Source organism: Diadema antillarum, unplaced genomic scaffold (genome assembly GCF_040938485.1).
Source record: "Diadema antillarum isolate AM-2024a unplaced genomic scaffold, OU_Dant_1.0 seq00000635_RagTag, whole genome shotgun sequence".
Classification (NCBI taxonomy): domain Eukaryota; kingdom Metazoa; phylum Echinodermata; class Echinoidea; order Diadematoida; family Diadematidae; genus Diadema; species Diadema antillarum.
Window position 1 is genome coordinate 1,315,069 of NW_027271552.1, and position 24,133 is coordinate 1,339,201.

Here is a 24,133-nt window from a genome sequence, read left to right on the forward strand (position 1 = left end):
ATATTAGACTAGATTCTAGATGTTAAGCTACACTTGTATATTGTTCATCAAGACTACAGGTATATACTACACTGTAGACCGTCTATACCGTAGTCTATTCAGGCCTAACGATACACTAGACGTCTAGAGAGTAGTAGAGCGGTACGTAGGAATCTGCATACGATAGGCCTACTGATCTCATCATTATCCTAGTATTCCTACTCTATGCCCAAAGTAAGAGTAAGCCTAGACCCTTTTGGCTGAAGGCCTAAACTCTATTTAAACTAAAGAATACTAGGAGCTAGGCCTGACTAAAAGTTTATTTACAGCTTTATTAGAAAATAAAAAAATAGACCCTAGTTCTCGTTTGTGTCGACTCCTACTGTAGGCCTTATTGTTGCTACAGTACTAACGTTAGGGTAGTAGTGTTCTAACCGTTATTATCTACGCAGGCCTATTAAAAACGTACGAGAACTCTCGAACTCTGTCTACTCGATTGTCTAGGTCTATGTAACATCCAGACGTCTATTTTGGGGCGTCATTATAACAGACTAGTAGATCAATGAAAATTAGTTTCTAGATTTTCTAGTCTAGACTCTAGATCTAACGCTAGACTCTATATCCAGGTAGGGGCTAAATCTAGCGTTACAGCTAGACTGTTTATTGGGGATCTAGGCCTAGAAGGTACTAATGTTACAGTAGATCTAAGAACAACGTAAAGCCTAACCTGCCTATCTATAATGAAACGGTAAGTGTATAAAGTCTATAACCTATAATGTCTAGTAGTAGTACTAGTAGTAATGTATAGAACACAGATCTAAATCTAAGTTTCAGGTCTATTTCTAGGGCTAAATGTTTATAATTTAGCGTTTAACCTGTAGATTCTAGATTCTTCATATTACAGACTTCAAGAATGTCTGGCCGAATCAAATCTAGAAAAATAGAAAACTGAGTAAAGACAGAATAACCGGCGATTCAGCCTAAGTTAAGTAACGGTAGGCCCCAGTAGTCTAACACGCTACTAGTAGTAGGCCCCTACTGCACAACTCTACTGGGAGTACCGGTACGGTACCGGTATTAAAAAGTAAACTGTAATTTAAGTGTTAGTATTGGTCAATTTCTGACGTCTGTAGGATTGGATCGAAAATGTCATCGTTATGGACGGTATCCTAGATATTCATTAAACTTCTCGAGATCAATCCCATAGATCCAAGCCCACTAACCGCTTATTACAATGAAAAATAAAATAAGAAGCTATGGTCAATGGATTACAGATATTGTTGTTCGCGTGACCTACGCTACCGCACAGTACATTGATTTCACGTACACTAACAATGGACAAGTGCTGCAGCAGTACTAAGTAGGCCTAAAGTTGACTGGAGCGTGATGTCAGACAAGATGCAAACTATAACGTTTGTTAGATCTAGAAATGCTCTAGGCTTAAAAAACACTAGATTGTAGCAAAACTTAATAGTAAGGCATACCGCATATTGACCTGTTTTGAAGCCTGCCAGTCTATGAAGGGAAAGAAAGTGGCAATTTCCCCCAAGAATAACGAGGGTTATTGCTTTAGCGTGACTGTCGTCGTGTACAATACACGTAGCCGTACGACGTGTCTAGCTAGCTAGCTAGGCGCAGGCACTGCTAGCCTGAACGCGCAGCGCGTTCGTCACTACCAAGGTCACGCACGCGCGTGTTAAGATATACCATGTCCGTGCGGGATGCAGGAACACCTTGGTGTAAGCGTTGTCGTAAGTCGACTTACGCAGTTCTGCCTGATTAACATCGGAAAATTCATTTCGAATCTCGACTTACGCAGTTCTGCCAGATTAATCGCCCTCTCTCCTCAGGAATTTTGCCAAAATCACTTTCTAAAAATAACTTTCTGTACCGATTCACAACTTATTTTTTGGCCCACTTGAAAGAGCATGAGAAAAAACACACAAAACACTCAAAACCTGAAAATCGACCAAAATCGACTTAGGGAGTTCTGCCAGATTACGGCCGATCGCTTCAGATAATCGGAATATAATGAAAATAATAATAATACAGGGTACACTGTACTTATAATGTGCCAGTTCCACATAGTTAACGTGCTCAAGGCGCAGTAGAAGAGTAAGTTATGAAATACAAAAATCCTTACACAAACATGCACATGAAAATGAATGACACAATAATGATAATGAAAAAATATACATCATAATATACAATTCTACTGGAAAATGGTCATGAACAAATGAGTCTTGAGGGCAACTTTAAAGGAGTCAACATTCGAAATGTGACGGATAGCTTGAGGCAACTGATTCCACAGGTAAGGTCCAGCATGTGCAAATGTAGACGACGTGTAGACCTATTGATGTCTACCATTACGCAATTACACGTGTGTCTACAAGAGTGTCCAGTAAATAAAAACACACTGAAAAGTCTTTGGTGAAACATGTTGTCGGCCTTAATTAGCATTTTTTGGACTCAAATTTTGTCATGTTTTGAGATCTGTTGCTCCCCCCATCCACTGGTACTTACAGTACATGTATTCAATGGCAGTTGAGTCTGAAAGGCACCTCGGCCAAATTACATCAGAATGAGGGAAACAGTTCTTTTGTCAGTGACCATGCACGATTACACAATCATCATTGTCCGAATATCGGAATGTACATGTAGAATGTATTCATGAAGATGCACAAACACATTGTTTACAGGTGAGGGTGGTGATGATGGGATCACAGAAAGACCTCCGTTTATACATGTTGTTCATATAATATGTGTAGTAGGTCCATGATTACAGGAACATACTGTCGGGGATACTTTGTTTATGTATTGAATTGTATTAAACATTAAATGAAATGAAATATTTAAAAAAAAATGTTAATTGAAACTGTACCCTCCTGAAACGCTGATCTTATTACTATCCGAATGATTCAGACAAACGAAACTGATATGATGTAATCGTAAAAAAAAAGAGTTCTTTGTAAATTTAGATTAATATGTCAGATACACTATAAGTGTCGAGCATGCCAGGTCCTCTCAGTTCCGATTTTTATTTCATAATTTTTGGGGCAATTTCTATTCGCTCATCTTCATGTCTTTACCATTTTGTATCGCTTATTTCGTAAGTAGGGATGGCAATATGTACTGTAGTTACCATCGTGAAGGTACAATAATTATTTGATTTATATCTTCCTTAGAGAGCGGCTGGATATTTACGTAATTATATGCGACGAGACATAAATCAGTTGTCTTCCTACCTGTGAGGCAGATCCAGTTTGGTGCATTAAAAATATATATTTTTTAGTGGCGGCATCTAGCGTGGGCTCAAGGGGAAAATGATTGTTGTGACTCCATGTCTTGAACCTCCTTGGATTAGCTCTTCCCGTCCTCCTTGTTATAATTATGTACATGTAGTCTCCTTTATACGTTGACCACACCCCTCTATCCATGGCACCATCCTGTAATTGGTTGTTCCGAATTCCAAAACCTCTTATTAAAGTAGAAAAAAATCAGAGAAGCCGTGAGTTCGCGTGAAAGATAGAGAAAATGTGGATTGTGTAATGCAAAATGTATGTAAATTGCAAAAGTTTAGAGAGGTACAGCTTCTCATACTTGTATTACACACAGAATTGCCAATATCGTTGTTTTACTCTTTACACTTTTATGATTCATAACTCTCTTATGTGTTAGCACACACCAATTAACCTTGGCATCAGCAATGTAAGATAGTATACAACAAGCTTTGAAAAACTATGAATTAGATACGTCTAAGTGTACCTGTCGTTTTTGTCGCACTGATATATCAACTTAAATGAACTTAAGATAAAGATACAATGTAGGGCCTACAGCTGTATACAGATATACATGCAATGTGCATGGGAAACTTGAGAGACAGGAAAACAAATGTATAATAGGTACAGTGTGTATATAATGTATAGGCCCTACAATGTACATAAAAATATATCAAATACTTGTGTTTATAACATTATATGTATAATTTACAGAGAGGAGCCAGATGCTAAGGCCCTTCAGAAGAAAATAGTCAATTATGGCGTACATTGTACATACATCTGACATTCAATCGGCCCTTCCTACAAGACGTGGACGAAGGGTCGAAGAATAGCTATATACGGAAAATATTCTAGACAAGGCATGCAATCGATAGCCCAAATCCAGGTCCTGTAACCGAAAGATCAATACTGAAGGCCATTTGTATGTATTGTGGTCTGGTTGTAAACAACAATCTGAGCATTCGTAACATATCTTACAGGTCAGCTTGTACTATATAGCCATGTGCATGCAGGTGCCTTACAGGAATAGATACCCAACACAAACACACACACATCGCACAAAAGAGAAAAAAAGTCTTCATAATTTTCAGTCTTCAAAACATTAATGATGCGGCGGCATTACCTGAATACTCGTCCATTAAATGATTATTGTATTCATGCTAAGAAAATATACAATGTTCCCCACTGACTGATTCAAAACAAAATCATGACTTCAGAAATGAAAAATCATTGCCCTGTCACTAAGATTTTATAATTGATTAAGGTGCCCCCAAATGGAAAGTGCAACGTATAGCTTTGCATTTTAGACTTAACAAGACAACAGTCACATGCAATATATCGTATATATACTCGATAGGTTTGTGCCACATCATCGTAGTTGTAATTTGTAAGTTACATGCACTGCAAAAACTTAGGTGATCCTTGATTTGTTACGGCCATTTATACTATCAGAAATTATAAGCCTACACTTACAAGCAGCAGTAGCATTATGGTCGTAAGTGTTGAGTCGTGTTCAGCTTGCTGTATAGTTGAAATTGTCATTGTGGATAACGACAAAACTTTTGAACTAATACCTCCTGTCCCCCCCCCCCCCCCCCCCCCCCGGAAAAGGCGTGAGATACACTTGTATGTATTTGGTATATTCAGTGCAATGTAGCCATGTTTTGTTGTTGTTGTGATTTGTGTTGTATTTTGTTGTTGTTGTTGTTGTTGTTGTTAGTGGTTTTTTATTTATAATTATTTTTGGGGGGTGGAGTGGGGGGGGGGGGTCTTATGCCTCCACTATTGAGGATCAGATTGTGGTCCCATCGTGTCAAAATCATTGCATGCGGTTAGAATATACGATTGTAATATGTTCATGGAGTGGCCTTCTCACGACGGCAAAGACGCCTGGCTTCAAACAACGTGTTAGCGCTGTGTCACATCGATCGAACGATCACAGAGTCGTTTGTACTCAGTGCCATATTGATTGATACATGTTACTGACTCACCTGCTTGCATGCCTCTCGGGTCTTCAAAAGAACAATATAATATAGTATGTTTGGTACTTCCACCTGCAGAATGTGTCCAACTTCTGTTGATCGGGAATGTTTTCTCATTTTCGAAGTAAGCATCAAACAACATTCAGTACAGAAGAGTACGACTTGCATCTTGTAACTGTACTGTAGTCGATCCCTATCTGCTGCATGATCTTAATTCTTTCTCCTTTTCGCATGCAAGTGACAAGGATGTTAATTTAACCAATGTAACGTAATCTTATGTTATTGGCATCTGTCATCACTCTTTTGTTGCATCAAAGTCAATGCATGCGTATAGTTTCATCGCATTTAATTAAAAAAACAACTTGAAGTCGCAGTAAAACGATGTATAAACCGTATGTAGGCCCTCTAATTATATCATGGATTTAATTAGCTTTTTTTAGTTGTGTTGGAAGTCTGTCTTGTTCCGTCTAACAGCAATCTCGAATGGGAATTCATTTTCCTATTACCAAACATGTTTTATCCTTGGTTGGTCTTTATTAACAGACTGGCATGTGACAGCACTTTTGTTTCATAACCTACCACCTACCAGGTGAGCAGTGGGATGTTGCTCATGATTTTGATATTGAAACAATGTTCATCTTTCTATGAATCTATGAATAAACAGTCATCAGCATCGAGTCAGTTTGTGTCACATACAATCCTTGTAATAGCCCACATCGCGGCCATGAACTGTAAAAGCCCGATAAACAACTGTTGTGAACATATGTCATATTATGCTCCAATAGCTCATCATGCTCATGGAGCCTCTATGACAATTATTGGCCGATAAGGGTTGACACACCTTAAAAAAGGCAGAGCTCTGACGTACATGTAGTGTACACCGTACATGTACACCTCAAGTTTCAAAATGTATAGAGTCTGTGGCGAATAGTGTACACGTGTTAAGAGAGTGTACAACATGTAATATTGTGTAAGAATTGTGAGGAATCTAGGGGCTCTAGGTGCAGATTCTGTATATCATGAGACAAGTTTGAGCTGTGAGTTAGGCTTGGGTTTGCTGTTTGCATCATTTCTGTTCTGGAGATTCTCATGGCTTTGCAACTGAGGGCCACTAAAACGTAACTTTCAAAGTAAAATTCAAGCGTGTGATTTTCACAAAAGGATTTTTTTTTTAATCTACACATACAACTGTGTTCAAAGATCATCAGATATGTACTGTATGAATAAAGGTATATGCTACTTTCAATTATTGCATTCAACATTGAACGCTCTTTAGGTGCTTGTTTTAATATTACGTCGCAAAAGTTATTCTTCTCTATAAATACATATTGATTCATTGTTACATATCGGGAGGGCAAGAAGGGCGGAGATGCAGTGATCTGTTTCTTCCCACCTACATTGTAGTATAAAATGAATGGATCTTTTGAAGGCAAATACTTATGTTGGGCGTGGGGGTGGGGGTGAAACGCACAAGAGTGGATTCAAAACCTGTACGGTAGCACCGTAACAAGTATAGCTGTACAATTACGCACAAATAAAGCACACAACAAAAAGGATAATATTGTACTTTGCTCCTATACGTGCTATATGCATGTAGGTATTGTGGCTGGATGCGAATTCCGAAAATATCCCGTTTAGAATAATAATCCCAAAGATAAACATCTCCGGTTCATTGTCATGACTAGCTTACAATCAAATAGAATTATCGCGGGTGGGGATAGCTTGATAGAATTATTGTGATGATGTGTTTACTGCTACACAGTGTATTGCGTGCAATGTAGACGCAGCATTTATAGAGACGAAAAAAAAAAAAAAAACAACCGACGCGTAACAAACATGAGTAACAAATCAGACCAATTTGAGGTTGCTTTGTACAATCACGCATATCGAATTGACGCCTAAAATCATCATCGAGAAAGAGGGGAGGGGGGGGGGGGGAATCACACAACGATGCCACCTCCGAGTTTAAGCATTTTGGGGGACTATCTTGAGAAGTTCGATCACCTTAAGAGATTTGTCCTATTGTTTCTCAAAACACTGAGGTTCGGTGACTTGTACAGGGGCCGCTATTATTTTTATTTCTTTTATTTCTTTTTAGATAACGATAGTTACATTTATGACTACCTCCTTCAGAGGCATTTAACGCCCTCCTGTGGGAAGGAGTAATTGATTGATAGGGGAACCCCTTGATATTCTTGAGTTTATATACAGCGTACATAGATAGATATGAATTTTTGGTTGTTTTTCCTTTTTCTTTTCTCGTAGCCAGAAGCAGAAGAAGGAGTATACAATTTTGGAACACAATTGCTTTCCTCAGGTATGCAGGTCCGCTAAATACTATTTTATGACGGTGATGAGCAATTTTTTTTTTCACATAGGCCTACCATGTATTGTAGAGCCTATACATACGACTGATGATAATATTGATCACCTTCATTTGAGAGCTTCGTGCTTATCTTACTAAATGTTATGAATTGAATCATGAGGTGTTATATGTTACGCGTGTAGATACCTGATTCCGTTTCGATTTCATTAAAAAAATGCACCCCAAGTTCCTTTTTATATTCTTTTGTAAGGGCTGAGATTTCTTGTTTAACTTTTTTTTTCCTCGTTTGATTGATGCTGATTGCTAACTCAGTCCTGGTCTTCGTCTGTGTTAGCATCCGAAGCCTCCTCAGATTCGGCCGGAGCACAATGCATTTTGTTTGCCTTGCAGAGCGCCCTGTAAAATGTAAAGAAAAGGGGGACAAACGTATGAAGGACTTTAAGGAGGGGAGAGGTATGCATACATAAATAAGTAACATGAATTACCTAGGAGGGAAGCTATACGTAGCGTATAGGCTGTTGTGGAAGCACAGCGACGCAGATAGAAAAAAATCGTGATTGCCAAAATCAGTGAATAGTTTGATTGCATGGTTATCATACGATGAAAATGCTTGTAATCTCGATGAAGTATAATAGCACGTGGGTCTATAGGAGCAATTCTGCATCCAAACCGTGCTAGTAAGCATTATAGGATGAACGATGAACATTGAAAGCTGCAGACTAATATGCCATATAAGATTGCAAAATTAATGGCTTCCATGATCAGTTATTTAATACTGTTTTGTTTCCCTTATCTAACAGTGGTGCATGTCGCGCATAATTATTACTGGCTTCTATGAAACACAGAAGTAATAATGATTTTGAACTCGGAATTTGTGTAGTACTAGTAATCATGTGCGAAATGTGTCAGTGTGTACGACAAAATAAAGTAAGCCTAACAATTAAGGCAAAGCCATTTGACCTTTTGCCCCAGATAGGCAAATTGCTCTCGTGGTAACAGAACACTGTTCATGTGGGCAAGTTGGGGAATTTTCAGCGATTATAAGATGGAAAAGACCAGGGGGCATAGGCGCCGGAAGTGGGGGGGCAGGGGGGGGGGGGGGGGCGGCCGCCCCCCCAATCCAAAAAGTGGGGGGGCAAAACGCATTTTTGCCCCCCCAAAAAGCCCCCCCCCCCCCCAAAAAAAAAAAAAAAAAAAAAAGAAGATAATAATAATGATAATAAAAATAAATGAATAAGCAAAGAAAAGAAAATAAATATATATGTATATATATGAATAAAAGGGAAAAAATATGGCTACAAACGGCAGCTTTTGGACTGTAAAATGTCAAAATTTTCAAGCTCGCTCGCTTCGCTCGCTCGCATCCAGCAGTTGAGCCCGGTGCGCCTCCCCCTTAATTTCTAAAGCGAAAAACATAGCTACGACGGCAGTTGTTGGACTCTAGAATGTCAAAATTTTCAAGCTCGCTCGCTTCGCGAGCTCGCATTGAATCGTTATGCCATTCTCCTAATGTTGCTGCCAGTAATTGCCAGCAGTTGCGTCCGATGCCCCCCTTAATTTCCAAAGCGAAAGATATAGCTACAAACGGGAGTTTTGGGACTGTAAAATGTCAAAATTCTCAAGCTCGCTCGCTTTGCTCGCTCGCATTGAATCGTTATGCCATTCTCCTAATGTTGCTGCCAGTAATTGCCAGCAGTTGCGCCCGATGCGCCGCCCCATTAATTTCCAAAGTGAAAGATAAAGCTACAAACCCCAGTTTTGGAACTGTAGAATGTCAAAATTTTCAAGCTTGCTCGCTTCGCTCGCTCGCATTGAATCGTTATGCCATTCTCCTAATGTTGCTGCCAATAATTGCCAGCAGTTGCGCCCGATGCGCCCCCATTTATTTCAAAGCGAAATATGTAGCTATTACAATTAAAACTACAGTTTTGGAACTGTAGAATATCAAAATTTTCAAGCTCGCTCGCTTCGCTCGCTCGCATTTTTATTGTTATGCCATTCACCTTATGTTGCTGACAGTTATATAATTTGTCGATCGTTTCACACCGTCATTCCATAATCCATGTAAGGAAAACTTACAATGTTCCTCAATGACTGCGTTGTTGAATGTATCACATTCCGTAATGTATTGTAGTCCCATTATTGCTCACGCACACACGCACAAGCATACAGATTACAAATTACTTTATGGTTCCCCTTATGTTTCGACCCACCGTACGACACTTTACATATATATATATATATATATATATATATATATATGAATGATAGATGTGTGTGCGTGTGTGTGTGTGTGTGTGTGTGTGTGTGTGTATGTGTATATTGTGTAACATATGCATGGTCTAATCTTGAGCCCCCTCCAATGTTTGCCCCCCCAATCCAAAACTGCTTCCGGCGCGCCTGCCAGGGGGGCGTTTCATCAACGAGTTCGTCGGGGGTTTTCACCGACGAATTTGCTATCAGCCAATCAGACGCAAGGATTTACACTGACAACTGTTAAAAGCTAATGAAATCCTTGGTCTGATTGGCTGATAGCAAATTCGTCGGTGAAAACTCCGACGAACTCGTTGATGAAACGCCCCCCAGCTCCTGTCTGTTGTTGAAGAAGATGGCGCGCATCCCTGTCCGTGACTAATTCCCGCAGTCACACAATGAGTGTAGTTTTGTCAGCGGATTTGTGCAATAGGTCTAAAGAGATTTTGGGAGCATGAATTGGCATTTTAAGAATTGAACAGTAAAGTATAAAGGCGATGGGTTGCAGTAAGCCTGCGCTGTTTTGAAGCCTGAATAAACTAGACTCTTCATAGGCCTACACTGAGTTAATTGGTTTTCTGCATAATTGATCACGGTTGAGACGTGCTTAAATGCTTATTGCACACACACACACACACACACACACACACACACACACACTTAAATTGCAATTTGTATGATATTGCACAGTATATCATATCTACTGCATATATACGTGATTTATGAGTATTATATATATATATATATACACTTGTATGTATATATATATATATATATATATATATATATATATGTAAATACACATGAGGATGCACACGTAAATGAACATGTAATGTACAATTAGTGTGTGTAGGGGAACTCGTACTACTTGTATGTGCCTTTGTATTAGGCCCACAAAGAATCATAAAACACACATGAGGTGAGTACACATTATCAATTGTTCTTATATACCTTTTCATGATTATTATTAACGATGTTAAGTCAACCGTGTGGTTATATTATGAATGCACAATAGCGATGTATACTTTTCCAGAAGATCGAACGTTTGCATGATGAAGGATGCGGATTCCATTAGGAATTTGTCACGCACCTTGTTTTTCATCGCACAAGAGTACAGATCTCGATGGAAAATCTTCAGCACCTGCTTATATTTTGGGCAGAAGCACAATAATACGTGATTTTTCCCCCCCATTCCTTGTGTTGAAATTTAAATTGGAAGCACAGCGCCTAAACATCGTCATAACAAACGGCCTATGATGCGTCTTGTACATCTTCGTTTCATTCCTATAATAATAATTTACCCAAGAGACATGTTGGTAACACATTGCAAGTTCTTAGCGTCAAGTGTGTGAGTAGTATTCTCCTAGAATACTAAGAGATGCATTCTTTGGACGCCTCAGAATGTAAGGCGCCATAGCAACACTATACGGGCTCGATGTGGTGTCCGAAAAGCGACAGTATATACTCCAGGCAAAATCAATGCCTCTCCGTAGACATTCGTAGAGTCAGCATGGCGTTGACTACATATAGGGGAAAAAAGGAATAGAAAATAGCACAATGCAAGGTTTTATATACAAGTCAAGAAGTCAAATGTGTCATTTGCAGTAATACAATTCATAAAATGCATTGCAGCTTGATAACATTTATTTCATCTACGGGACAAACTAATGACGTCCAATGTGTTAATTGAGTGTGTGTGTGTGTGTGTGTGTGTGCGTGTGTGTGTGTGTGTGTGTGTGTGTGTGTATGTGTGTATGTGTGTGTGTGTGTGTGTGTTTGTTTGTTTGTTTTTGGTTTGTTTTTATTCTTCCGATATGTATAGGCCTACTTGCATTTACCATGGAGCTCTTACAAAGATCATTGTGTTGTAAAGAAACAATACATACACACACACATTCATCCCCCCACACACACACATACACACACACACTGATACACATACACATGTACAACAAGACGGGGTGACTGACTGATAAGAGTGTGGGTGAGTATAGTGAATATAACTATTACAACTTCGTTTAGAAAAGAAAAAAATAATAGATCTCTTTCTCCAGAGATTGTGCGGCGCACACTGCTATCTTATATGCATGTCAGTACCCCTTTGTAAGTACACTTTGTTTGACTACGGTGTTAATTTGCCTGTGTTTCATCCCTAGAAACTGCAGCAAGGTCGCCAAGTTTTGGAACGTCGACAGAAGTGAACTCACTGCAAAGGCTAGACGTCAGTCCCAGCCGTCAGGATGAGTGCGAAGGCAAATGTCGAGGACATCCAGTGGTCTCGTCAAGCCTACACGCTGAGGCAGGCAATAAAGAGATGCACCTTTCCGCAATTAATCAAGGTTGTGCAGGGGTACGAGTCTAGTGATGACAGCGAGACCCTAGCTCTGGGTCAGGTAAGGGATGTTGTATAGGCACAGAAGTATATCATCGGATGGCCAATTACAGTGATGTTGGTTGGCCTAAACTTAAAGTCTAATCATTTCACTTTTTGATAATCATTATTTTGACTACTTATTTAAAGTCTAATTGAATCTATCGCAGTTATTATTTCATCTGCTGCGTTCAATGGCAGATTGCGATATGGGGTCTCAATAAGTGAAGGCGTGATTAGCAAACCCTTAAGTGAAATTTGGCCAAATTTGTCTGAATGATATGGAAGTTAAATGATCTGGCATCGTGTCAATGTCGAATGTTCAACTAATCAGGATCTATTGGAGTGATCATGATTCATTACAAAAGACAAGCTTTGCGTGACTTGATTTTGTCATGTCTGTTTTACAACAATCAAACTAAATTAATACAGGCCTAATCACATTACAATACGTCGTCGCCAGAATGAAATTACACTGTACCACATCGCAGTGGTTGCAACTCAGAATGAAACCGAATTAGATGATTACCAATAAAATTGAATGCAGGGCGGAGTACTGCAGACGGAGTAGACGAAGATCACAATAATATAGTATAGACAGAACATTTCTATACCACGACAATAATGACAGTTTTAAAGGGCTGCCCAAAATAAAAGTACTGTAGGGCCTTCACTGTTCGGACGTGTTGGAGATGCTGTATTTCATTTATTATAAGGTATTATATATGTATATGGCATCATCATCATGGGACACAGCGTTGGAGGAGGGAATATTGTGATCTAAGTCGCTCCTAAAGGTCCAAGCTAGATTTAGAGTCACTCATAGTTTATTTCAGTTGACAATCGCTAAATGTCATTTCTCCATTGATTTATTGTCGATTGACCGTTACATTCGAGATACATTGTACGAACAAGTGCAACATTTTCGTTTCCCACCAGGTCTTGCGGATAAACCAGATCCACACGCAGACCCGCGTTCTGGCCACCACGGACAAGAAAGGGCGATGGCTGAGCATCCCGCTCAGATACGCCGAGGCGAGGTTCGAAGTCGTCTCCGGAAAACGTAAGAATACGAAATACTTCCATCTACTGCATGTACTGCCATGATGTTAACCTACAGTATAGACCTATTCGGTTTTAAAACACTGTAATTAATGTCGCTCATAACTTGGGTGATCCCAACATAAGAAGACAAGATAATTCAATTGATTATGCAATGAGTCAGGTGCATTACTATGTCACTACGGTCGTCTGTTAAGAATGAGAAGGACTTTAAGTTGTCTTGAACACTATGGGTTTAGTGGCAACTTAACGCCCTTATTATTCTCAACCGACGATTTTACTATTGTAAGACATTTCGAAGCCAAAGCCCTCCCCCCCCCCACACACACACGCATCATTAACAGTAACGAAAAAAATATCGTTTCGTTATTTCGTGACGAAGTTGTTATTTCGTCAACGAATTTGTCGATTGACGATGTCACTTGCCAACAAACAAAAAAATTGTCACGAAATTATCATTTTGAGACAAAAGAGACCTTGCGACACTTGGCGCCCCATAGGTATACTTAACTATGAGCTTACCCTCGAAGTTACGAATCATCGTCTGAACCTAACTATTGACTTCTAGTCAAAACTTGATACAGTACTCTCAGCTTGATTAAAACTACACTGTTGGTCATAAAGGTGGAATATTTTTTTTCTCAAATCTTAACGGCATATCTATTACAATGTGCTTCGAAAATAATATGTTTGATGTATGTCAATCACTTAACTTTGTTATGATGTCGTTTACACACTTTCACAGTGATTTTTAACTAGCATAATTATGTCTAAATCATTACAAGCTATGGGCATAAAACAACATTGATAATATTACAAAAGAAACTTTATCAACAGAATAGTTGGTTTAAACGTCATTCAATTTTCAAGATGACATTTTTGTGTGATTCCATTGACAAGTTCACATCAAAATTAGTCATTGTTCTCAGATTTCATTAATATCGGGTAGGTCCACCCCGGGTATATCCCCCTAGCACGAATCAAAGCGCGTAGGCGTTGTGGCAGGCTGTCCACCAGGTTGCTAATGACGTCGAAAGGTATGGCATCCCACTCTTCCCTCAACGCAGCTGCCAGCTCCTGCAGATTTTGAGGAACGACTTCTCTGCCGTTGATGGCTTGGCCCAGGGCATCCCATGCATGTTCTATGGGGTTCATTGTATCTGACGAACAAGCTGGCCATGGCAACTGCTCAACCCTCTCTGCCTCTAGGAATTCTCTTAGTACAGTTTCCCTGTGCGGTCTAGCGTTATCATTCTGCAGTCGGAAATTGAACCCATACACATGTCTTTCATAATTATGGAAAGTAGTGGAACTCCAACATCTCCCTGTAGACAGCGGCGTTCACTATGTAAGTAGATGCCACTAGTGGTGTCATCCGGCACCACTAGTGGCGTTTTTCCTCCGTAATGGATTCCGGCCCAGACCATCGCTGGGCCTCCTCCACCTTGGGCTGTCTCGTGGACACAGTCATTCCGGAGGCTTTCCCCAGCTATCCAACGAACTCGCTGTCTCCCATCTCTATACAATCAAGGATGAACCGGCTCTCGTCCATGAAGGTAACGTTTTGCCAATGTCCCAGTTGAAGCGTCCTGTGCTACCTGGCCCAAAGGAGACAAGCTACTCCGTGGCGAACAGTCAGGCGTGGACATCTAACCAATCATCGTGCTCGGTAGCCATGTTGTATCAATCTGAGATTGACTATTGATCTTGAGATGTTGTTGATTCCATGATGTCTCCTCCGCCAGCGTTGAAGACGACTCGCGGGTAACTTCCGGTTTCTGCGGCTAAGATTCGACAGTTGGCGATCATCTCTACTTGTTGTCAGTCTGGGACGTCCTGGTGGTTTCCGTGGCAGCACATTTCCTCTCTCACGATGACGCTTAAGGATTTTAGAGACTGCACCCTGTGAAATCCCTTGGATTTCTCCTATACGAGTCTGCTTGAAGCTCTCCTGCCTAAGCGCTATCACTCTCTCGCGCATTGCCGTCAGCATTGGACTAGACATAGTCAAGGGGGACTCTGTTCCGATTTTTAAAGCAAACAGTACAGGAAACTTGGAAAAATGAACTTTGTCTTCACGGTGCAAAATCAGCAAAAAGGGAAATTTTTGAACTGCACAGGGCTTAATAGTCTGCACAAGGTAACTTTGTTATGTAATAACACATTCCTCATGTTCAAATATCACCTGAATAATCCGGTAACATTGCGTAACCAATAACATACCAGACTGTCTACAGACAGCCGTTTAAATGCAAACAAAACGGTCGACTTTTATTCCATACAAAATTATTCCACCTTTTTGACCAACAGTGTATAAGCTTTCTATCATAATATGCTTGGGACCGAGGGGTCACTGTCTACTCTCATTCACGCATCTCTCGACTTTCATCACCTGAAAGCAGAAATGAAGAAGCGACATTAAGATAAACAGATTCAGAGAGAGAAAGAGATAGAGAGAGAAGGAACATTATTAAGTAAATGTCGACGAGTATCTCTGTTGTAGATTCGATCAATTTGGGATATTGACATGGCGAGCAAAGGCAGACTTATTTTGTACTGAATAGTGGAAGATTCAGATATACAATTAGATTTATACAACATGCATTACTTTGTTCATTGGTTCACAGGTTCGAAGCCCATGTACATGCGTGAAATCATCGACAAGTCCTTACTACCGCAGAAGGTTCAGTTCTACACGGGCGATGATCTGACTTTTAACGTGCAACTCAAGGGGAGCCCGAACAACGCCAAGGAAAAGTTTGGCACCCTGCATTTGCAGAAGATGTATGAGACAGCTTACTTGCAGGGCAATGCAATTCACAACAGTGAGTAGCGATTATTTACCTTTTTATTACTTGAACTTGCATGTACACTGTATTACAAAGCTCTCTTCCTCGTGAGGGATTGTAACATTTTGTATGGGTCGTTAAACGGTTTTAAGCAGCCATAAATCCATGCAATGAATATGAAATAAAAGCATTCAAATTCTTTAGAACTCGTGTGTTTTGTAAAGTAACCGAAGTTTCTTTTTTAAATTGCTACATAATAAACATTCTTTTCTATTCTTCAGACTGTCTGGACACGATGGTCGTCAACATTCCCCTTCACTCGCCTGTAGAGGTCGTCCTGGCAGAGAGTTTTATCGTTGGATCGAGAGATCGGTGGGAGCGATATCAAACGCTACTCGATAAAATCGTATCGAAAAACGTCAGCTTTGAACTGCATCCGGGTAACCCGCGTAAGTACCATCGTTATGTTTTAAACGCGCTGCTTCCGAGATCTTTCTTTTTTTTTTTTTTGATTCTATGTAAAACAGGCCATAAAGTATTGTGATTATCTGGATCTGTAAAGCTAGAATATCAAATAAAAATAGATTTGGATGAAAATGTTATCTTAGTGGAATATTGACTAGTTGAATAATCCCCCCCCCCCATAATGCAAAATAATACAAAATTTTGAAGCGGGAGTAGGCGGTCTATAAACAATACATATTCATAATACTTAAAGACAACGCATTTTGTTACTGTTGGTATACAAATCGACTCCATATTACAATAAAAAAAATTAAAACCTATAATGATTAAAAGTATTTCGGACATACATGGCTACTCCTTGGCCATATCCGTCGCGGTCTTTACGAATAATCATGTAGGCCTAATCACCTAGGTCAAGTTCAGAATCTGCCATCGTGTTATAACATTTTGATTCATTCATAGCAATGATGTTAAATGTTTGATATTAAGACTGAGGCTTACTTCCTCAATCTTTGAAGGAACAAATTTTGATATTAGTGTTTCGGGAATACGAGAAAAGATCCTTCCTCGAACTAATAGTATACTCTGCCTTCTGCCTAAAGGCTTTGAACCTTCTTTTATTGGCAGGGAATAACTTGATTTGCATTTCTTACATTATCTGTTGTGTAGTGCTTTGTGAGTAGTTTGTAAACTGTCTATCCAGTCTTGAGGGAATATTCGTCATTTTGGTGGCGTCCGCTGACCAACAGAGATGTAAAAAATGTGTTGTGAAGCCTGTTTTTTTTTTTCAGCATCGGCTTAGGCGTTGTGTTGTTGCCAATTTGCTCGTTGTTCGCCCTGATGAAGCTCCTTGACGCAAAGCACCCACGTAAATCTACTGATGCGTCTCATTCCCGAAGTGAGCTATGATGTTAGTGGCAAAGACGCGGGTTCCAGCGGCTGTATAGGACTCCGTCTCTGATGGCATGGGAAGCAGCCCGGGGCTTATGTTGTCGTTTGGAGTACTAGACTAGCTGACTGATTGGCAAACAGTTTGAGCTCATGGTGCAGCTGTCTTTCTGTAAGGTTCTGCAACACCTCCCGTGATTCACTCTAGCGGTAAATGATACTGGACATAACGATTTTCGATGATATCGTATTTTCGACCAACTCATCTACGAGGGAACATTTTTTGGCTACTAGTATCTCATCGGCTCTATCGTCCATGGTGCCATAGCCATAGCCGTAGCTAGATAGATGAAGGATTACCTCCTTCGGACCGATGAGTGAGAATTAAGCGCGTGAAAGAATCTCTCTCGATCTTAACAGGATCCTGCGTGTTTTAGGGAGTTAATGGATTGACTGCGTTTATCATCGTACCGGCGGTTGAATTAAAATATCGACGCTCTCCGAGTGTCGATTCGACACATTTGGCGTTCATTGAAGCATAACGAGCCAGGTGCCTTTTGTCTGTATATAAATTGTTCGCGAAGTTGATCCTCAGCGGAGAGCGAGGGATGCAAGTCACGATGGTCTTTACCCTCTTTGGAATGGGGATTCTCCCGAAGTTGTATTGTGTGCTGAATTGGAATGATTATGACACGGGTTCGGGACAGGATTTTCGAATCTAGGTCAACGGTGCGTTTATTAACTTGTCTGTTCTGGTAGAGCAGAGAACGATTCCAAGATTGTATCGCAGCTCTCACAAGACATGATCTTTTGATTGTTGGGATTGCAAATTTGTCAAGGGTATTGATTCATTTACTGGTAGTAGTGCAGTCACCTAGGCCTACTAGGTGCCATCTTGTTTGGGGGCCTTGCTTTCGAAATCGAATATACGCATATATTAACTGCATAAACCCTTTTTTATCAGTCCATAGGCTTGGAAAAATACGCTAAGCGCACTTTTAAGTAAAGCAGTCATGAAATTAATGTACTGAATTTCCTTCCCATTTCTGCTATATTTTTCACAGGAGTAGTCCAAATGTCAAATAGCAGTTTGGACACACTTGCAGTTGTCAAAAAGTTATTGCAATTTACATCTAAACTCTTTGTCTCCACGAGTTTCTCTTTCAGTGATAGGTTTCAGTTTTGCCATCTCTGTGTTCATATCAAAATACTGGATGAAATATCACGGCATATTGAATCAGACAGAATAGTCTTATGGCGGATACACGGGGCATATCGTCGGAGATAGCTAGGGTACACTCCCTTCATAGAGCTGGGAGTCCAATAAGTTCCATGGATTGATAAAACAGTCCAAAATAGCGCAAGAGATGATGGCAATCATGAAATAGCATCTAAAGATTTCAAATCCGGGTGAAGAAAGTTCACGGTGACGTGCTTGTACACAGGCGTAAAACAGTAAATATGAGTAAGATTTGGAGGCGAGAATAAAATTGTGTCAGTTTTGTTTGTTGTCCTCTAAACATGCTGCCGCCAAAGCAGAAAGAAGACGACTAAGATTAATCTTACATTTCGACTCCTATTTTATCTGTAGGTAAGGACACAATCGTTCTACAACAGTATTCACACTTTGTTAAAATGTTGAATCAAAATTGCAGGTTCCTCACAAAAAAAAGTCAGAATTTGAATCTGTCACTGTGGCATCGTCTATCAACTGCGACACTAGTTTTAATTTCATTTTGTTTCTTTTTCTTCCTCACTGTTTCCCCCACAGACATAACTTACTTCACCGATAAGAAGCTTGAGTCGGCTGATCTACAGGAGCATTACGAAGAGATCACGCCAGTTGGAACAGTCTTCGTTTCTTCTAAGAACTCCAGTCTGCGGCCAAGTAAGAGTGCGGTCCTTGCGGGTCCTAGCGGGGCGCGAACGATGTCTGCCGCGACATCGGCCAGGAAAAGGTCTCCAGAAGTGGGCATTGACCGCGACAACGCCTCTGTTCAGGCTGGCGACAGGCCCACGAGACCCATCATGCGACATTCGCAATCAGAGCAAGGCAACATGAGCAGCTTCGTGTCGAGTCGTCCCCGGCTTCAGTCACCCAACAGAAGCCCGCAGAAGCAGCCGGTCTCGTCAGTTCACGCCACGATGCCCAGATCAATCTTGAAGAAGAAGTTGAGCTCGCCACCGGAAGAGCGATTTCCGCCACCTCCGGCGGATTTTCTGTCACCATCATCAAACACCGTTCAAAATCCGATGGCGTACATCCACAGCAACCGACCCCAATCCCCTCCACCGCAGCAGGGTGTGCGTCGACGGACATCCCAGTCGCCCGGGAGGACGGCAGTGAGTGCAAAGAGTCCGATCCGGGCGGACTTTCCGAGGCCAGTCAACCAAACTGTGAACAACGTATCTCCAGGGGGATCTGCCTCCAGCCGGAACAGCTCGGCCGATTCCGGTTACTCTACCAACTCGAGCGTCGACAATCGACCATCTCCCTCATCGAACCCGTTTCTGGGTGCACTACCGGAACCCGACTATCCAGGTGAACAAAATCGCCAACTTAATGGCCAGGGATTCGATGGAACAGACGGGTCTCCAAGGAACGTACCACAACCCCCAGCACCACCTCCTGTGGATACCATACCAACAAAGCAAGGTCTACCCAATGGAGGACCCAAGATTCCTGGGCCTCCTCCCCCGCCGCCGATAGGGTTCGTTCCTCAGCCGCCCAAGTACAACGAGGTTGACGCCATCAAGGCCAATCAATCCCCGAGACAAAATCTCCCCTCTAAGCCTCCTCTGCAGAAGGAAAATTCCCGGGACGACATGTTGCAGGAACTGAAGATGAGAGCAGAGAGGCGTCTTTCCCGCATCAACGAGGGCGGCGTGGCGCCAAATTTCCCGAAATCGACATTTGGCAGGAAAACGTCCCCGCGACCCCCCAACAACAATCCTCCGCAAGACAACAACAATCAATCGAAAAGCGAACTGCAGGAACTTCTCGCGAAGAGGAAGCTGATGAATAAGGAAGAAGGCTCTGCGTCAACGATAAAAGGTCCTCCGACTCCAGCAGCTAAACCTTCACCGCGACAATCCAACTCAAACACTCCTCCTGTGGCACCAAAGACTGGCGGGTTTCGGGCCTCACCAAGGGGCGGAGATGTCACCTTCAGCACACTCTCCGACGTCCCCAAGGATCTCAGCGTACTCTCAGTGGCGCAGGTGTGTCAGTGTCTAAAACTAATGAGCTTGGATAAGTACGACAATGCATTTAAAAGCAATTCCGTTGACGGTCAGTTAATGCTACAGCTCAGCAAGGAAGCCCTGAAAGAGAGTTTTAAGATGTCAGATTGGGACGCGCAACGGGTCGAATCCTTCATTAAGGGCTGGAGACCAAAATACGACTAAAGCCCCAGTGTGCTGTTTCTTGCATGCTACTCAAAGAACAATGGATGGTGTCACCACAAGGCCATTGTGAATGTTGAATTTCAACTCATGTTCCTCGTATAGCGTAAAAGGACGTGCCAACCAATCTACGCGATGGGACACCATGATATGTACGGAGTGAAGTAATACATTAGATATGTCTTAAAAATATAATCATGCAACTGGTGGTTTATAGCGATTTGGAGCATACGGAAGAATCTAATTTTTGTATGCATTTAACGGATTCAACCCGGACTCGCTGGGCCTGCTGAAAACGTGTGGCTGAGGAAATCAGAGCGTGATATAATATGTTTTATAATTGCGTGGAATACTGCAGAGAGGATTATACGTACTCAAGACAAGCGTTTGCGTTCAGCAACCCGTAGGGAGACTTTCTAGACATCTCTACTCAAGTTGAATAATATGTTTCTCGCTTTCTGTTATCCCTCTTTTGCTCTGATTTTAGATAGAACTGACCTGGAACTTTCCTTCCACTTCAGCTAGGTTTAAGTTTGAAGATGAAACGTAGTAAAAGAACTTTTTGGAAGGACATTTCCTATCATAATTTGAAATTGACCTCTCCTTCGGTCATTATTCCAATGAGAAATAGAAATATTTAGTGCATCTATTAGTCCTTTATCTAAATGGATTTTGGGTATTGTGTAGACCTGGGTGCAAATCCATTGCAAGTTTTGATGACAACTAGCAGGCATCCGAGCCATTCAAAACAAAAATTTCAGTCTTCACTTGTTTGACTATTACAAGGTTATGTTGCAGATATTACCATCCCCACAAGACATGACTATACCTTGCAAAACTAAACAGCTTCCAAACATAGGATTCCTTCTTTAGTGATTGAAAAGGGAAAAGAAAAAAAAGTTGCAGTTAGCACAAGAGGGCTTGCTTGCTAAAGCTGCATTTTTAAGATCTTTATGTCAGTACGTGTAGAACAGCAATACTCATTGAACTCACGGAACCAATTGCTCTATCCCCGCCCCTCCGCTATCTATCTATCTCTCCTTCCTTTTCATCTCCTTCTTTCTTTGTTATTCTGTATGATGTATATTGTGAAATCAATTATATTGTCAATGGCAACATTGCAATTAACATTTTACCGCCAACAGGAATCATTTTGGCACAGGTTGATAGTGTATCTGTACTTGTAAATAATATAAAAAACGAACTATTATCAATAGATATTCTTAGATGTTAAGTGCAGTACTATAGATTATGCAAAGTTATACGAGTTTGCAGCCATAATGTACAGTGTTACTGCGTATATCACGCAAGGATAATATACTGCATAATGTGAATTCAATCACAATATTATTATAAGGTATGTGGTTCACTCATTACAGAGGGCTGGCAGTGTTAATCGCGTTGCTGTTTTTTTAATCGTATTATTATTATTTATTACTATGGGGGGAGGAGCAGGATGGGGTAGGGTGGGGTAGGGGAGGGTAGGGATTGGGTAGGGCGGAGTAGGGTGGGGTAGGGTAGGGGTAGATACCGTCTTCCTGCTTCTGGTAGGGTTAAAGGAAAATGCAGCTCCCGGAAAATCACAGGCTTGGGGGAGGATTAACACTTTTTTGTAGATAAAACACAGACATAAACGCATTTCCTTTTAGATATGAGGGCCTGTGTATTTTCATCGTTTGTTAGCCAAAAATGGAATGGGGGAGGGGGTGCAGCCCAAGCCCCCGTTTCCGCCACCCATTAGTATTGCAAACTGTGCCTCTCAAGATAGAGTGCACTATGTCTTTCAGGCTGACAGAGCGTACATGTTTGCACAACAATCGACAAGAAATAAGTGGGAATTCGCACCTTACTGTGTGAACACCAACAGACCGTTAGGTTCATGTTTGTGCTTAGAAGTACAGTACATGTACTATCGACGTCACAGACACTCTAAGAGCGCTTATATAAGTGCAAACCCATAGAAAAAGGACTTTGTTTGATGTTTAATTAACAGACAATATTGGAATGCGCCTTCCAATAAACTGAGCATGACCTGCATGAGTTCATAACATTGATATGATTAACAAAAGACATTGCACGGAGACATGCACATCATGTTCACTCTAGGATAAGGTGCACTCCAAGTTCTTTTGTTGATCACATTAGCAATTAAGATCGGATTGAAAGATAACATATTCGAGAGAAGACTGGTTTGAAAATTGCTCTTTTCTGTTGTTAAAATATCTAAAGATAAACAGCAGAAAATCATGAAACATATCTATCGCACATATATGTCTATTCTTTTAGCCACAAGAGTGATGATCGGGGTATCATAATCGACATGCATTTATAAAGTCAACATGTGGTTTATTTGCATAGGTTCTTTAACCGCATTCCGCAATTTGCAACAGACCGTTTCTGTAATGTACAAAACTTCATGTTCGTTTCCTATACAGCCTACGAACAAGCCACATTCTTTCTCCTGCTCCCTCCAATCAATTTTCTGAGGCAGGAATTCACGCATCATGCATCAGTCGTTGCTAGGCAGGGCAAGCCTCTGGCAAGCTTTGTGGTTGCTGAGGCAACATTTTGTGAACAAAACATGCACATTTTTTAGTACATTGTAGAAGCGGTCTATTGGAATGTCTTGATCGTAAGAAAATGATGCCATGATCTCGGTTTATCTGCTCTAGGATGATAAATTCCACAAATCTATACAGAACACAATTTAAGTACACAACGTGAAATTATTGAAAGAAGGGGGAAAAATCTAGAATGCCGTCTTCATGGCCGGGATACCATTTTTTTTTTTTTTTTTACCGTGGGCTTTGTTTTATGAAGAGTTATGATTGAGTATACAGTTGATTTCTATGATAAGTCTATGGCAGCCTGTGTAGTGAGGAAATTCATAATCGACTATATCTTTTGATAAAACGGGGCCCTGTAACGTTGTTCTTAAAATTTTGGATCTTGTGATATATCTGATGCACAATCAGCGATTTACCTGTAGTGTATTGATGATGTCTTGAAAAGAGATAATACATGTACAATCACGCCAGTCTTATAATATGAGAGAAATGGCTGCATTTTCTACTTCAATATACATTTTTGAATAAAAATACATGTGCAGGAATAATTCATATCATCCCTGTTCATTCCTGAAAGTAATAGAAACTCGTTCATACTCGCAAGGCCTTCATTGAATTAGATACTTGAGTACGCTTCCGAATTGCATTTACAGTTATTTGTATTGTTTACTGAATAATAAAAAAAATAACAGACGTACATACGTGAAATAGTGTGAAAGAGTGAGAGAATTATAAAGAGAAATCTTGTAAGTAAAAGAGAAAAATGGG

The 24,133-nt window shown here is 40.7% G+C and overlaps 1 protein-coding gene across 1 annotated transcript; it reads left to right on the plus strand.

The window, feature by feature from the left end:
• Positions 1-12,058: 12,058 nt before the first annotated feature.
• On the plus strand, positions 12,059-20,801 carry LOC139736279 (uncharacterized). Its single transcript, XM_071647010.1, has 5 exons — positions 12,059-12,211; positions 13,129-13,252; positions 15,879-16,076; positions 16,322-16,489; positions 19,165-20,801. The coding sequence occupies exons 1-5, from the start codon at positions 12,059-12,061 to the stop codon at positions 20,799-20,801; spliced, it is 2,280 nt and encodes a 759-aa protein (XP_071503111.1).
• Positions 20,802-24,133: the final 3,332 nt, after the last annotated feature.